This window comes from Myxine glutinosa, chromosome 5 (assembly GCF_964187855.1).
Source record: "Myxine glutinosa chromosome 5, kmMyxGlut1.1, whole genome shotgun sequence".
NCBI lineage: Eukaryota > Metazoa > Chordata > Myxini > Myxiniformes > Myxinidae > Myxine > Myxine glutinosa.
In genome coordinates, this window is record NC_136265.1 from 147926813 (window position 1) to 147941177 (window position 14365).

Below are 14365 nucleotides of genomic sequence, written 5' to 3' on the forward strand. Positions count from 1 at the left end.
ACTCTTCACCACTCTCCACTTGACGACCGACTCTCAACCAACTCAGACCAACTCACTTCCGTGCGCGCCTTTTATAGCGCCTCCAGCGATTAAGCCGCCGGCGTTTTGGACACGCCCATCGGGGTGCTCACCTCGGCCCTGGTTGGTCGCGCGACCCTCGGGCTCCGCCCTCGATGACGACGGGCGGGTACGCCCCTCCTCCCCTCTATGACGAGGTGGAGTCACGCCTTTCTTCTCCGACCCTGCCTCGTGGTCAATGGCGGTTATTGGAGGGGAGGTGATTGCGAATCGAGGGCTCAGCAATGACGAGAGGGGATGTAATATGGGCAATCGAGGCTCGGCAATGACGAGAGGGGATGTAAAAGGAAATGGAGATTTTGGGGATGGGAATGAAAGGGGATCTATTCTCTTTCACTGGTGCAATGGAGTACTTCAATTAATGGGAGACACAGCCTTACTCTAAAACACAGAATAAGAGATAACTATCAACAGGGGTATTCTATTACTTGGCTGATGTGTATGCTTGTGGACTAATTATGGGATGCCCTTTCACCTTTACACAGCTCCGGAGGTAGGGGGGGCGCAGAATAAACAATAGTAATAATAGTACAGCACACAATCAAAAAAATACAGTCCTCATCTCCGCAACACTGCACCCTCCTCCTCTTAGGCACGTCCCGGGCCTACAACTTTTATTTTTAGTGTGACACGTAGGTGTAGTTCCCTCTACTTTTAACCTGACCCTGAGTGCGACAGTTTTAAAACATAAATAAATGTGTCCCGCTGCTCCATTGCACCCTGCCTAACAGACTTACGCCCACAGTTAACCGAATTGCGGAATGGTCTTCAAACTACACACTGACGGTGGGAAGCATTATTTACACTTGACGCTACTTTTATTTACAAGACTAACCCAGGACCTGTAATTGTTCTTTCTGGGGGGGAGACGGTCTGCTCTGCATCGACGCACCATGAAAGCACCCAAAAACGCACCCAAGCACCAATCGGTGCAGTCACCATTGTTCATCAATAAAATAAAACCAACAAACCCAAACCCTGCAGGTGTCTCTTGCTCTTCGGCTCCCTCTGCTGGTTATCATTATTTGTTCTTCCAGATGTTGTCATTCCTTTGCTTTGCTTACTGGCGGCCTATTTGTATTAAAACTTGCACCCAATGTGTCCATTTTTATTTATTTTATTTATGGCCCACAGGGCCGACTACGTGTGGTTCACCTGTGGGGCATCGGTGCCCTGTGGCCAAGGTCCGCCAGCAAGATTTCGGGCCCTCATGGCCGGTTCCAGCAGAGGGGCCATGCCCCAACCCATGGGGTCCATAGGTGGTGCTCGGCCACAGACATGTGGTCCATAATGTGGTGCATCGATGCAGACAGCTGGTTCTGGGAATTTCGGGCGCACAATGGCCGACCCACGCACGCTCCCCTCGGCACCCAGTGGCGCACAGGTCATGTGGGAGACAAAAGGGGAAAGACAATTGAGCGAGGGGTAAGGTCACAAGGGTACACGTCAATAAGGCAATGCAAGGCGAAATGCGTACGGAGGGCGAAGTGAGAAAGCTCGTCCCTACCGTACGTCACCCCCCTGTCACCTACCCTACCCTTGCCCTTACCCCATATGTACAAAAATCTACACATTTACAAATTCGTCACTACTGTCACGTCTTCCCCATATTTCCCCTATACCAAATTCGTCTCCACAATCCCTCTACTTCAAAATTTGCCATCACCAAATTCATCATCACTCCTCATAAGGAGGCAGAGATGGAACATCAAAGCACAATGTCACACCCACGGCCACGTCATGATGCGTCTCACAATCCAAACATTTGCACAGTAAAATTAATTAAACATGGCATGGTGCGGAGTACCTGTCACCTCAGGTGAGTGGATGCAGATGGTGCGAGGAGACTTCATCCTAACTACTTTCTAAATGACATTAACACACTTTACACTACCCGGGGTCTCTCCCTGCCAATCCATTGGCCAACTTACACTATGGGTTCTAAAAACCAATTCCCATTGACCAAACTGTGGTGCTTCTCAATTTGGGGTCTCACTCCCCCGATTCATCTCCCGGTGCTCTCGCACAATTTCTGGGCTGCGACGTGTAGCTCTCCCAGCAGGTCTACCCACCTGCACTCCTCCACCACTGTAGTTGCCACCCGAGCTTACCTAGCTCCTCACCCTAACCTAACTAACTGGGGAAGGCCCTCTCCTGGCTCTGTCACCCCTTGGTGCCCTCTGGCACTGGGCTACCCGGGTCCGTCCTCCGGATCCTCGGGCCCCATCCATAACAACTACTACCGGCTCCCAGAGCCCACCTGCGGCCTCACCTGGCCGACATCCTCACAGTGGTGGAGTGCCCAAACCAACTACACACACTAACAGGCTACACGCCCAGCCATTTCCACAACACTAATGCACCCACCCAAAGGCCATTCTTTCACTCGCACCACAGATGCCAATATCCAACCACAATTTACCTGTACCCTCTACCTAACACTTACACTACCCGCCCCGGGTATCCGTGATGGGGGTCCACTCTTCCCCCATTCACACCTTCGCACTATCCACTCCACTCCACAATTCCCACCATACTCACTCCACGACCATCCATTCCAATACTCCATACCATTTATTCCATACACCTGTCCTCCATTCACCTGTCGTTGCACACCTGTGCAATCATACCTGGTGCCACCTGCACCCTCCTCCTCTTCCTGGACCAGTTGGTCAACACAACACACATCACCATCACTCACTCATACACTGCTCCATTCACCTGTTCAGTTGCACACCTGTGCAATCACACCTGTTCAATCACACCTGTTCAATCCTCACACACACGGCATCATCTCATCTAACTACTCCCCTCTGAAACTTGCGCTTCCCAGTCGTCCCTTTAAACTATTGCGCTCCCTCGTCATTATCATCCACACTAATCTACCTGCGTCCCCACTGCAGGTATCAGTCACTAACTAACCTTAACGTCACCTAATGTCATCTTCGCTAGATCCCTAACAATTTAACCTAACCCACCCGGGCTAGTTTTCACTGCCATACACCCCATAAACTATAGCGCATTTGCCCCCACCTGTGAGGGATGACAGAGCTGCCATCCCACCACATCGGGCATCTCCCACTACAAATTTGGCTCATCCAAATTCAGCAAATCAAAAATTTTCTATTTACTGCCAATTCTATTCACTTTTCTAAATTTTGGATCAAAACCACTATCACTATTATCATCATCCGTCTACTTATTACATCCTCTCGGTGCGCCAATTCACGTCTACAGCCCGGCTTCGTACAGCCGAGCAATGAACGCGGGTCGTTTTGTGCCAGCGGCTGGATACGTCCCGCATTCGTGGCAGGGACGGGGGCTTACCCGGGCCGAGATCCCACGCACCACCTCGGCGTGGAGCCATCCAATGTCCCGATCTCGACCTGCCGGCACGTCTCAATAGAAAGTGGTCGCCATGACGACCCTTCCTATCGGGCTGCCCGCTCCGCCTAGTGGAGCCCGGACGCGGCCGTTCCAAGCGAGGCACAGCGTGGATCGCGTACGGCGGTTCTTTCGAAACCGCCGTGGTTCGGATCCCCGCTGGTCCTCGCGGCACGCGAAGCTGCCCGACGCGCACCGAGGGCCCGATTCGGCTATAAGTCGTTCTAACCTCTAACCCGGTTACCGTCGATGCTTCACCTGCACGCTTACATGCATACGCTACCCCTTTCTTGCTCATACATGCAGCCGTTTCCATGCTCCTCGTCGTACCTCTTCTTACACACCTCGGTACACTCATTCCGCTCACCGACTTGGTCACACACCTGACCACCGAACACCTTGGCACACATTCATCGCTTGCACACCTCACCAACACACCTCTTCGCGCCCCCTCCTCGGTCACCTCCTCTGTGACAATCACAGGTGTGCTCTCACTCGCACACCCAACCACGTGCCTCACTACCAATTCCAGCGTGCATTCCCACTCACGCTCTACCATTCCAGGTGTGCATCCTTCCATTCCAGGTGTACATCCTCGCTCACCTGTCACAACCAACTCACGCTCCTTGTCACTCTCACTACTCTCACCACCACTCTTGACAACGCACTCACCCTTACTCTCAACAGCACACTCTTTCCTCATGCACCCGTCCGTTACACACCTTTCTCGCGCACATTCTTGCGCACACTTTTCCGTTACTTCCTCTGTAACACTCACCACACCGCGCTTCCATATACCCCCTCGCACACGCGCTACGTCCAACTCACTCTTGACGGCACACTCACTCCTCGGCGTGCACTTTTTCCTCACACACCCCATTGTCGGACATTCTCGCACACCTCTTTTTTCGCACACCAGACCTGTCGCACACTTCACCAACGGCCTTTCACGAACACCCGGATCCAAACCAATCCCCAAGCCGACTGAAGCTTTCCTCACATCATATACATTGCCACTCACCTCCGTACCTCGTCTCCGCACCTCCTTTGCCACCTGCAAACTCTTTATTTGGTTAGTAAGCATCACATCATGAGTTGAGCACCGACCTTGCACATATTCCATTACCTCCTCCTGGATTTCTCTCTTAGTTTCTGTCCGTCTCTTCTTAATTTCACTCACCTCTTCTTCCACTTCCTCTAATTTTTGTTAAACCTCTTTTATTTCTCGGTGCGTCTCTTCAAGTTCGTCCTCTAAGGCTACCGTGACCGTCTCTATGTGCATCCTCACCTGCCGGTCCTTTGTCTCCATTATCTCTGTCACCTCGTCCACCCTCATTGTCAGTTCCTCCCGTACCATCTGACATTGCCTCTGCGTCGCTATTAATTCGTTTTTAATTTCTTTTTGTGTCGCCTTTAACCCTCCTAGTACCGCAGTGTTCTTTTGAACCTGCTCCACTAGTTCTTTTTGTCCCTCCGTCAGCTGTTCCACCTCCTCCGTCAGATCTTCTATTCCCCCTTGTAACTTTGCCGTATTATTTCTCACCTCTTTCTCCATACGCTTCTCACCTCGCTTTACCTCCTCGCGTAGCCCCGAAACCTCCTCACTCACACCTCGTCGTATCTCCTCCTTCATCTCCTCCCTTTCTTTTGTAGATGCCGCCCTCATCTGTCCCAATTCATCCCTCTGAGCATCCAGTTTGGTTTCTACCCCGATTTTTACCTCCTCTATCTGCTCTCCCATTTGTTTAATTTCTCGGGCGGATTGCTCCCCTACCTCCCGCAATTTGCCTTCCATCCTATTTTCTAGCCCCATTAACCCATTTTTCATCCCCTCTATCTGATTCTCCTGGGCAGCCATTCTATTTTCCACCCCCGTTAACCCATGTTTCATCCCTTCAAATTTCTTGTCTAATTCCCCGATTTGGGCATTGGTACCCCTCGCTTCGTCCCTCATTGCCCCCATTTGGCCCCCCATCTCTCCCATTTGGCCCCCCATTTCACCCATACTGCTTTTCAAACCTCTAATTTGGTCTCCCAATTGCTCACTATTCTTTTCCATAAGGGCCTTCATTTGCATTATAAAAAGGTTCAAATCCACCAGCGGCGCTGCTGCGGTCGCGGGCGCGGCAAAATTTGGTGCCGCTACACCCACGTGCGCGAGGACGCCATTTTGTGCGCCTGATACCCCCTCAACCGCCTCCTCATTGCTCTCCTCCTCCCTTTCATCCACATACATTTCTCCTAGGTCCTGGGTCGATTCTACCCCGTCTATCTCTCCCACCGGCATCCCGTCGCCTTGACCAGCCATGGCGCGATTTCAAAATTCGGGTTTTATAAAACAAAACAAATTTCGGCCGCTCCAAATTTTGACCAAATTTTTTTTTAGATGTTTTAAAAATTTGGTTCGGGCCCCGAATCTCACTCCCAGACACCAATTGTTACTTAATAACACAATTGGTGTTCCAAAATTTGGGCCTAACAAATTTAGTCCCAGGTCCGAATCCAACTCCTGACAACCAATTGTTACTGATCGCGGATTAAGATGTTATTTACCGAGCGGTGGTATTGCCGCGACCGTTACAGGATCCCTGACTCACCCGATTCACCCAGCACTTTGGCCGGATCGCACCGCAGCTGCTCAATGAGGGGAAAAGACTAAAACGACGAATGCAAAGAGGAAAAGGAATAAAACGAATAGACGGACAGAAGAGTAATTGGATTTATTATTTACACAAGCAAAAAGGAGCAATCAAGGTTTATTTACAACACATAAGACGCAGGTGACACAGTGCAAATTTTAGCTTACCTACAGACTTAATTAAATACCCAGGGACAGAACAAACAAAACAAACTCACGTACACAAGAAGGGTGGAAAGGCAGGAGGTGGATGGCTGGAGGGAGAGGAAAGGTCCAAGGGGGTCCTGCAGCTCAACCGGCGCGTTTAGCAGCCGCCGTTCCTTTACGGTCCTGCTCCAAACCGCCGTTCAGGCCCCCTTTGGCTGTTGGGTGTTCTTGCTGCTGCGGCCTCCGCTGCGTTCCCAGGACTTGTCTGACTCGTTGGTCCACACCCTCAACTCTTTCTTGGTCCCTCACTCTTTACCACCGACTCCTCACCGCAACCACTTGACCACCACCTCTACTGACTGACTCTTCACCACTCTCCACTTGACGACCGACTCTCAACCAACTCAGACCAACTCACTTCCGTGCGCGCCTTTTATAGCGCCTCCAGCGATTAAGCCGCCGGCGTTTTGGACACGCCCATCGGGGTGCTCACCTCGGCCCTGGTTGGTCGCGCGACCCTCGGGCTCCGCCCTCGATGACGACGGGCGGGTACGCCCCTCCTCCCCTCTATGACGAGGTGGAGTCACGCCTTTCTTCTCCGACCCTGCCTCGTGGTCAATGGCGGTTATTGGAGGGGAGGTGATTGGGAATCGAGGGCTCAGCAATGACGAGAGGGGATGTAATATGGGCAATCGAGGCTCGGCAATGACGAGAGGGGATGTAAAAGGAAATGGAGATTTTGGGGATGGGAATGAAAGGGGATCTATTCTCTTTCACTGGTGCAATGGAGTACTTCAATTAATGGGAGACACAGCCTTACTCTAAAACACAGAATAAGAGATAACTATCAACAGGGGTATTCTATTACTTGGCTGATGTGTATGCTTGTGGACTAATTATGGGATGCCCTTTCACCTTTACGCAGCTCCGGAGATAGGGGGGGCGCAGAATAAACAATAGTAATAATAGTACAGCACACAATCAAAAAAATACAGTCCTCATCTCCGCAACAATATATATATATATATATATATATATATATATATATATATATATATATATATATATATATATATATATATATATATATATATATGTATATATATATATATATATATATATATATATATGTATGTATATATGCATATATATATCGGTGTGTGTGTTTTACTTTTGTGTATTAATTACGTATGTCCATTAATTAATTACGTACTATTGAAATGTACCTTTTAACTCCTTGGACTGGTGAGACCCCTTTGACCTTTGAGGACCCTATAAGACTCCGAAATACCCAAAAGACCCCCCCCCCCCTCCCCCTCCCGAGTCCAGCGGGCAGGAATGCTACAAGGCGGTGAAGACAAATGAAAATTGGTACAACGGGCCCACAAGTCCCTGCAAAATAGCTATTTCTACTGCGGTTGATGCCTAATTCATCATCACAATAGTTTTATTTTTTTGGAAAAACGGTGTGTGTTTTTTTTACAACTATAATCTATAAGTAACCACTATAATCCTGACGGGCATACTAATGTGCGCAAGTGCACTTTTCAAGATATTGTTTTTAACTCAACTGGACTATGTCCAGCTGAGTTTTTGTCGACACCCAGTGTCTGTCGTCTGTCTGTCTGTCGTCTGTAAACAATTCGACGTCTACGCTCTAAAAGTCACAAATATTGATTAGACTTGATGAAACTTGTTATGCAGAATCTTTGAGACATAAACTAGTTTGGGATTGCATTTGGGCATTGCACGCCCAAAAATGGTCGCTGCAGGGCGGCCATATTGAAAAATCAATTTTTGTCAATCTGGTACTTCCTAATGTAGCTAGAAGACTGAAACTTGGTGTGCAGACAGTATGTAACAAACCTCAACACATAATAAATTCAAGTCTGAAATCTGAGAAAAGTAATTGTAGTTTTACTTTTCATGCCTCACTTAAAACTAAATTTTTTCTAGTTTCCTGTTTAAACATGAGATACCTTCAACGTTACTGTACCTCTTTAGCACATATAAACTACATAGTTTGTGGTTCTATTATGCATATTCTAACCATATTGATATGGACCAGTTGAGTTCAGGTTCCCTGGAACCTCTAGTTTTTCATTTAGAGGAGGTTTTAGAGATGCATATGATGTCTATGGGTAGCTTTGGAAACCTCCCATCAATTAGATAGACATCATCACTTGAAATCAATGAAAGGTCTATAAGCACTTACAGTGCCTTCAGAAAGTATTCACACCCCTTGACCTTTTCACATTTTGTTGCTTTGTTGTTAGAGTTTAAAATGGAATAAATTGAGATTTTCTTTGGTCACTGATCGATACATATCTACACATCGTCTGGCTATGGGGAATATAGTTTGAATTTTTTTATATTCATTTTCATTGACACAATCTAGCTTTATTGTGCCAAAAAGTGGTCATTAAATATCCTAATAATTAATAAAACTCACAGATAATGGTAATGTATGTGACATAATAGGGTGCATGGATGATATGGGTATATGGGCCATAATAGTAGCGGGTTCAGTTAAAGATGGTATTTTTGTTCAGAATTAGCATGACAGTGTCGTTCTAGTTTATATTTTTTGAAAGTTAGATCGACCATAGATCTCCTTTGTGGTTCTTGAGTGGAAATGAGCCGCTTGTGTTGACCTTGCAATAAGTCAGGTGGCTGTGCTGAGCATAAGCAATCCAGAGGGATTCTGCTACAAAATGGATTCTCCCCTTCAGGAAAGATCACGGCACGTCACAGAGCATTATCGAAAAGCAGTTTCCAGTGGAGGATGCAAGAGTGCTGGACCTGGTCGTTGCTCGGCTCAGTGAGGCCATGGTGGATGATTTCCCGGCCACTGACCCACGCTGGACAAACTCTGTTCCTGATGGTATGCATCGGTGATATACTTTACTGAGAATCTTCTTTTATGTCTCCACTGATGAAGTCACCTGAGGCATTATGATTTTGGGTTTAAATTTTTTTTTTTTACCCAAACCTGACACCTCCACCAACCTGTAATGCTCTGCTTCAACAGACACTCCCTAAAGTATTACATAATGATCGATGAAGATATCTCCATCCTCCTATTTCATACCTTAATCCGGGGATTCTCTTTATCCCCTTGTTTTTTTTTCAGTTACTACGAACTCTATTTGAAAAAGTAAAGGTGGTATTGTCAATAACACCAGGCAGCAGTCGGAATCCCTGTAATGACGTCATCGGACTAATGGCTCGTTTGCTTCAGTGATGTAATCGTTTTTAGTTATGTTCAATTGCTTTCATTTGTAAATGTGGCCTTGGAAATAGCAATGATGGAATAGTCATAAAAACTGTGCCAACAATATTAATTTTGTACTTTTGCCATGTTTCTATTTCATTATTACTAGAATATAAGACCCGTCGCTTCGCTGACAGAAATAGTCCAGTCATTCTAGCGAACTTTTACCCCTAACCCACCACTAATTGCAAGAGAAAAAAAATGATATTTTTCTGAAACCTGTCGATCCTCTGAACAAATACATAAAATTATACTCAATTATAATGAGTGGATCATACTTTATTTTCAGATTGAACGAGAGCCGTGAACGAGAGGTGGAGTGACGCTTGCAGTGAGAGATTTGATTGAGCTCCAGCAGAGCTCAATGATGCAGGCGACTTGTTTGACGGTCTGATGTCGGGTAACCAAGCAGTGTCAGACATCGAGTCATCGAAGGTGATGTAGGTCATTGGAGACAAAATCAATCAGGTGATTGATACAATAAGGCATCAACGGACAGCGAGACTGTGGTTACAATACATGGAAATGGTGGACATTATCCGTTTTTTTCTGAAATCTGAAAGAACAGGGGATTGGATGCTTCACTTGCATATCCTGCGCGCCATGCTTCCATATCTTGCAGCTTCCGGACACAGTCACTACACAAAGTGCTTGCACATATATCTGCAACTGATGACCGAGTTACCAAAGGACCATCCAGAAGTACATCAGAAATTTATCCAAGGATTCCAAGTTGTCCGACGGAGCGACAGATACTGGGCTGGTCTGTCTACAGATTTAGTCATCGAACAAGTACTTATGAGAAGTCTGAAGACATCAGGTGGTCTGACCAGGGGACGAGGGATGACAGAGACACAACGCTCAGTCTGGGTCATGGCTAGTCCTTTCTTTGCAGAGGTGAACAACGCCCTCCAACACCTCACTGATGTGATGTATGTGACAAGTGAACAGCACAAGGATCTATCAAAGTCTAGACAGAAGAATGATGTAGCTGATACCCAGAAAATGCTTGAGTTTCTTCATGAGAGGGATCCCTTTCAGGACGACGATACTCTTCACAACATTTTCACTGGTATAGTTGCCCAGACAACGGTGAATGTTGATGAGGCGAAAACTGTGGGAGAAAGGCTCTTGGGCCAGATGAGTGGTAAACGTGTGCTTGAATACAGCTTCAAGAAGAAGGGTCAAGCCATAACTATGGACTCAGAGTCTGCAATGAGGACACCAGACGGAGACATCAATATCGACCCTCAGTTACTCTTCCAGAGACTTGTGATCGCTGGCACTGAAGTAGGAGACTTATCCAAAGCACTCCTTTGTGAGTTATGCACATATCCTCCATCTTTGTTCGAGACCAAATATGCCTTGCTGTCCGCCAATAAGCCAGCGTTAGCCTCAGCAATCAAATCCTTGGCACCTGCCGATACTGCACAACCGTCCGATATACAATACGTACTCGATGGCGATGCCCTATTGCAGCGCATACCGTGGCAGTCAGGTGAACAGTACAAGGATATTCTTGACCGCTACCTGAAATATGTTAGTAGGCATTACGGGCATGCTATCGTCGTGTTTGATGGCTATCGTGAAGGTCCCTCAACGAAAGACTGTGCCCATCAGAAAAGGGGTGAGCGACCATCAGTGAAGGTATCTTTTTCTCAAACCATGACGCTTTCTGTCAAGAAGGAAGAGTTTCTTCGGAACAAGGAGAACAAGCAACAATTCATAGACATTCTTGGTAAGAAACTGGAAGAATCTCATTGTGAAGTGCTTCATGCGAGTGGGGATGCGGACCTACTCATAGCAACAACTGCAGTTTGTAACTCTTCAAAATCCAACACTGTTCTTGTTGGCGAAGACACTGACTTGTTGATACTACTGTGCTACTATTTTCGCAAGAATACTGCGCACACTCTCTACTTAATGTCGGAGCCGAAAAAGGGTTCATTGAATCCAAGACAATACTTGGACATTGGCAAAGTCAGAGAGGCTCTGGGTGATACTGTCTGTGAAAACATTCTCTTCATCCATGCGTACCTGGGATGCGACACGACATCAAGGGTCTTTGGGATCGGCAAAGGCACTGGACTCAAACTGTTCAAGGACAATGAAATGTTCCAGCAAGAGGCCCTAATTTTCGGCAATAAAGAGTCAACACAGGATGAGGTCATTGCTGCAGGAGACAGCAATGGTTTGTGTGTACGGAGGCAAACCATCAGACAATTTGAACGAATTGAGGGTAGCAAAATTTCATGCTAAGGTGACAGCAAACAAAACATCGTTGCACCCACGGGTACTTCCGCCCACGAGCTCAGCTTCCAAATATCACAGCCTACGGGTATTCCAACAGGTTCAGGAGTGGAAAGGACACAAACTCAACCCGCTTGACTGGGGATGGAGGATCATGGACACCAGGATGATCCCTATGCATTCTGACCTCCCTGCAGCACCAGACTATCTCCTAAAGCTGGTTAGGTGTTCTTGCAAGAGTGGTTGCAGTGATAAACGTTGTGGTTGTCGGAAACTTGGGCTGCCTTGCACATTTGCATGTAGGGAGTGCAGAGGTATTTGTGCAAATGCAGACGAATCAGTGGACGTTTTCGAGGATGCTGATGATAGTGACCATGGAAGAGACGAAGTGACGTGTTAAATATTGTGAACGGACAGAAGGACATTGGGTACAAATAGTTGTGGTGGTGTATTCAAACATGGTTAAATAAATAATTTAGAGTTGATTTGGTGTATTATTAAGAGTGATATTGTCATATAATTAATTTCCAAACATTGTGGTAGTCCGAAAAGTTCCCAAATCGGAAAGGACCTGAAAAACCATGTTCCACTCAATATATTTAAGTATAATTTTGGGCAGATATTTAGTAGACATCAAGGTCTCAGAAAAGTATTACTTCGTTTCTCTTGCAATTAGTGGCGGGTCCATTCACATTTTGACTGGACTAAAATACCAATCTTTGCTGCGATGGCTAATCTATGGGGGAAGAAAAGGAAAAAAAAGGATTCCTGGGTGATCCTGCTCTCCATGAAGGGATAGCCAACGTCAGTGTTGGCATTTGCAGTTTTGACACTCGTGTCCATGTACCCATGAAAAAAAATGGATCACAAACACTCCCGGGAGTTACCCGAATCCACCGTAGTTGGATTTATTGAAATCCGTTAATCCGTTCTCAAGTTATAACAAGACAAACAAACAAACAAATGAAAAATCACTCATAGAGTGTGCCTTTAGCATGTGCATTCACAGTTTTGCTGGCATTTCAAAATCTACTTTTGGATTAAATCCCCAACTAATCGACTTTTTCAGATGAATTGTCCTTTGCGAACAGAAATTGGGGTTGTCCAAAGTACGTTACTTTTTTCACTTGTCCGCTGTTGCTATTGTTACTTATCCCAGCCATGTTTCAGGTCGGCTATGATCAATAGTGCATGTTGCATAATGTGGGTGCCAATGCCCTAAGGCCTAAGGCCTACCTCATGGGTTGGCTTCTCTGGCATTTATTTATTTATTTATTTATTGATATACCAAGTCTAGGCTCGTGTAAGAGGTAACACACAGAATATATAATAAAGGGAGTGGGAGATAAGAGTTTGTATATCAACTTGAAACTTTCCTCCTTCATGATGTCTCTGATGCCTTGGTATCTCTCCCAGGTTACTCCCTCCTCCGGTATGATAGACCTGAGCCTCGTCCTGGAGGTGGGGTTGCTATCTTTATAAAAAACTCTCTTCCTCACTCGCCCTCCACTGCCCTCTCTCCACCTCACCCCCAGGAATACCTTTGGCTACGGCTTCCCCTTCGCTCCCACCTTTTGTTCATATGTGTGTTGTACAGTCCACCAATCAGCGATGACTCCATCTACATCTCACTGTCTGATAATATGGACCAACTTCTATCTACCCATCCCAACTCTCTCTTCCTCATATGTGGTGATTTCAATTGTCACCATGCCAGTTGGCTGGGTGTGGGTACCTCTCTCACCAGCCATGGCTCTTCAGCAAAGGACTTCTGCGACTCACTGGGACTGACACAATCTGTCAATTTCCCGACCCGGATCTCAGTCAACGGAGCATCTTCTCTTCTGGATTTGGTTATGACAAACTTCCCTGAAAATGTCTGCTGCTCTTCTTCTGCTCCAATCGGCCCATCTGATCATGTGCTTGTCAAAGTGGACATCTCTCTGACCATTCTCAGAGAGCCTCCTCAGCGTCGACGAGTCTGGCATTTCACTCAGGCCAACTGGCACGGTCTTCAAGCAGCCATCAATCATCTGGACTGGTCTCCCATCTCTACCGCCTCTGACATCAACTCATCCTGGGAATTCTTTCAAAGTAAATTGCTCTCTCTCATGCACAGATTTATACCATCTCGTCTTCAGTTGTCATACCCTTCCTCCCGTCCATGGTACACGGATTCTTGTGGTGAGGCTGTTGCCCTGAAACAACTTGCTTTCGTCTCCTGGAAAGCAAATCCAACGGAAGGAAATCTCATTTCCTTTCACAAAGCCCGAAACAAGTGTGTGTCCACCCTCAGGAGAGCCAGGAAACAATATCTCACCATTCTCAAGACCGAACTCTCTTATCTGTCTCCCTCTTCCAAATCCTGGTGGCGTCTGGTCAAATCTGTTTCTGGTGTTTGTTCCCCCTCCATCCCCTCCCTCACCTCAAATGGCTTAACGGCTGACTCCGCACGTGAAAAAGCTGAATGCCTCAACTCTGTGTTTGCCTCTAAATCTTGTGTCCCAAACCCATCCCTCTCTGTACCCACCGTACCCAGTCGTACCCAGCTGCTCCTGGACTCTGTGTCCTTTCCTCCTGACAAGGTGGAAAAG

The 14365-nt window shown here is 46.9% G+C and overlaps 1 protein-coding gene across 1 annotated transcript in view; it reads left to right on the forward strand.

Moving 5' to 3' along the window:
- NUP133 (nucleoporin 133) overlaps positions 1 to 14365 on the forward strand; it is a 95287-nt gene that overhangs the window by 44757 nt on the left and 36165 nt on the right. The window contains exon 13 of the mRNA XM_068116003.2: positions 8980 to 9131. Within this exon, the coding sequence (XP_067972104.1) occupies positions 8980 to 9131 (152 nt within the window). The remainder of the gene's footprint in view (positions 1 to 8979; positions 9132 to 14365) is intronic.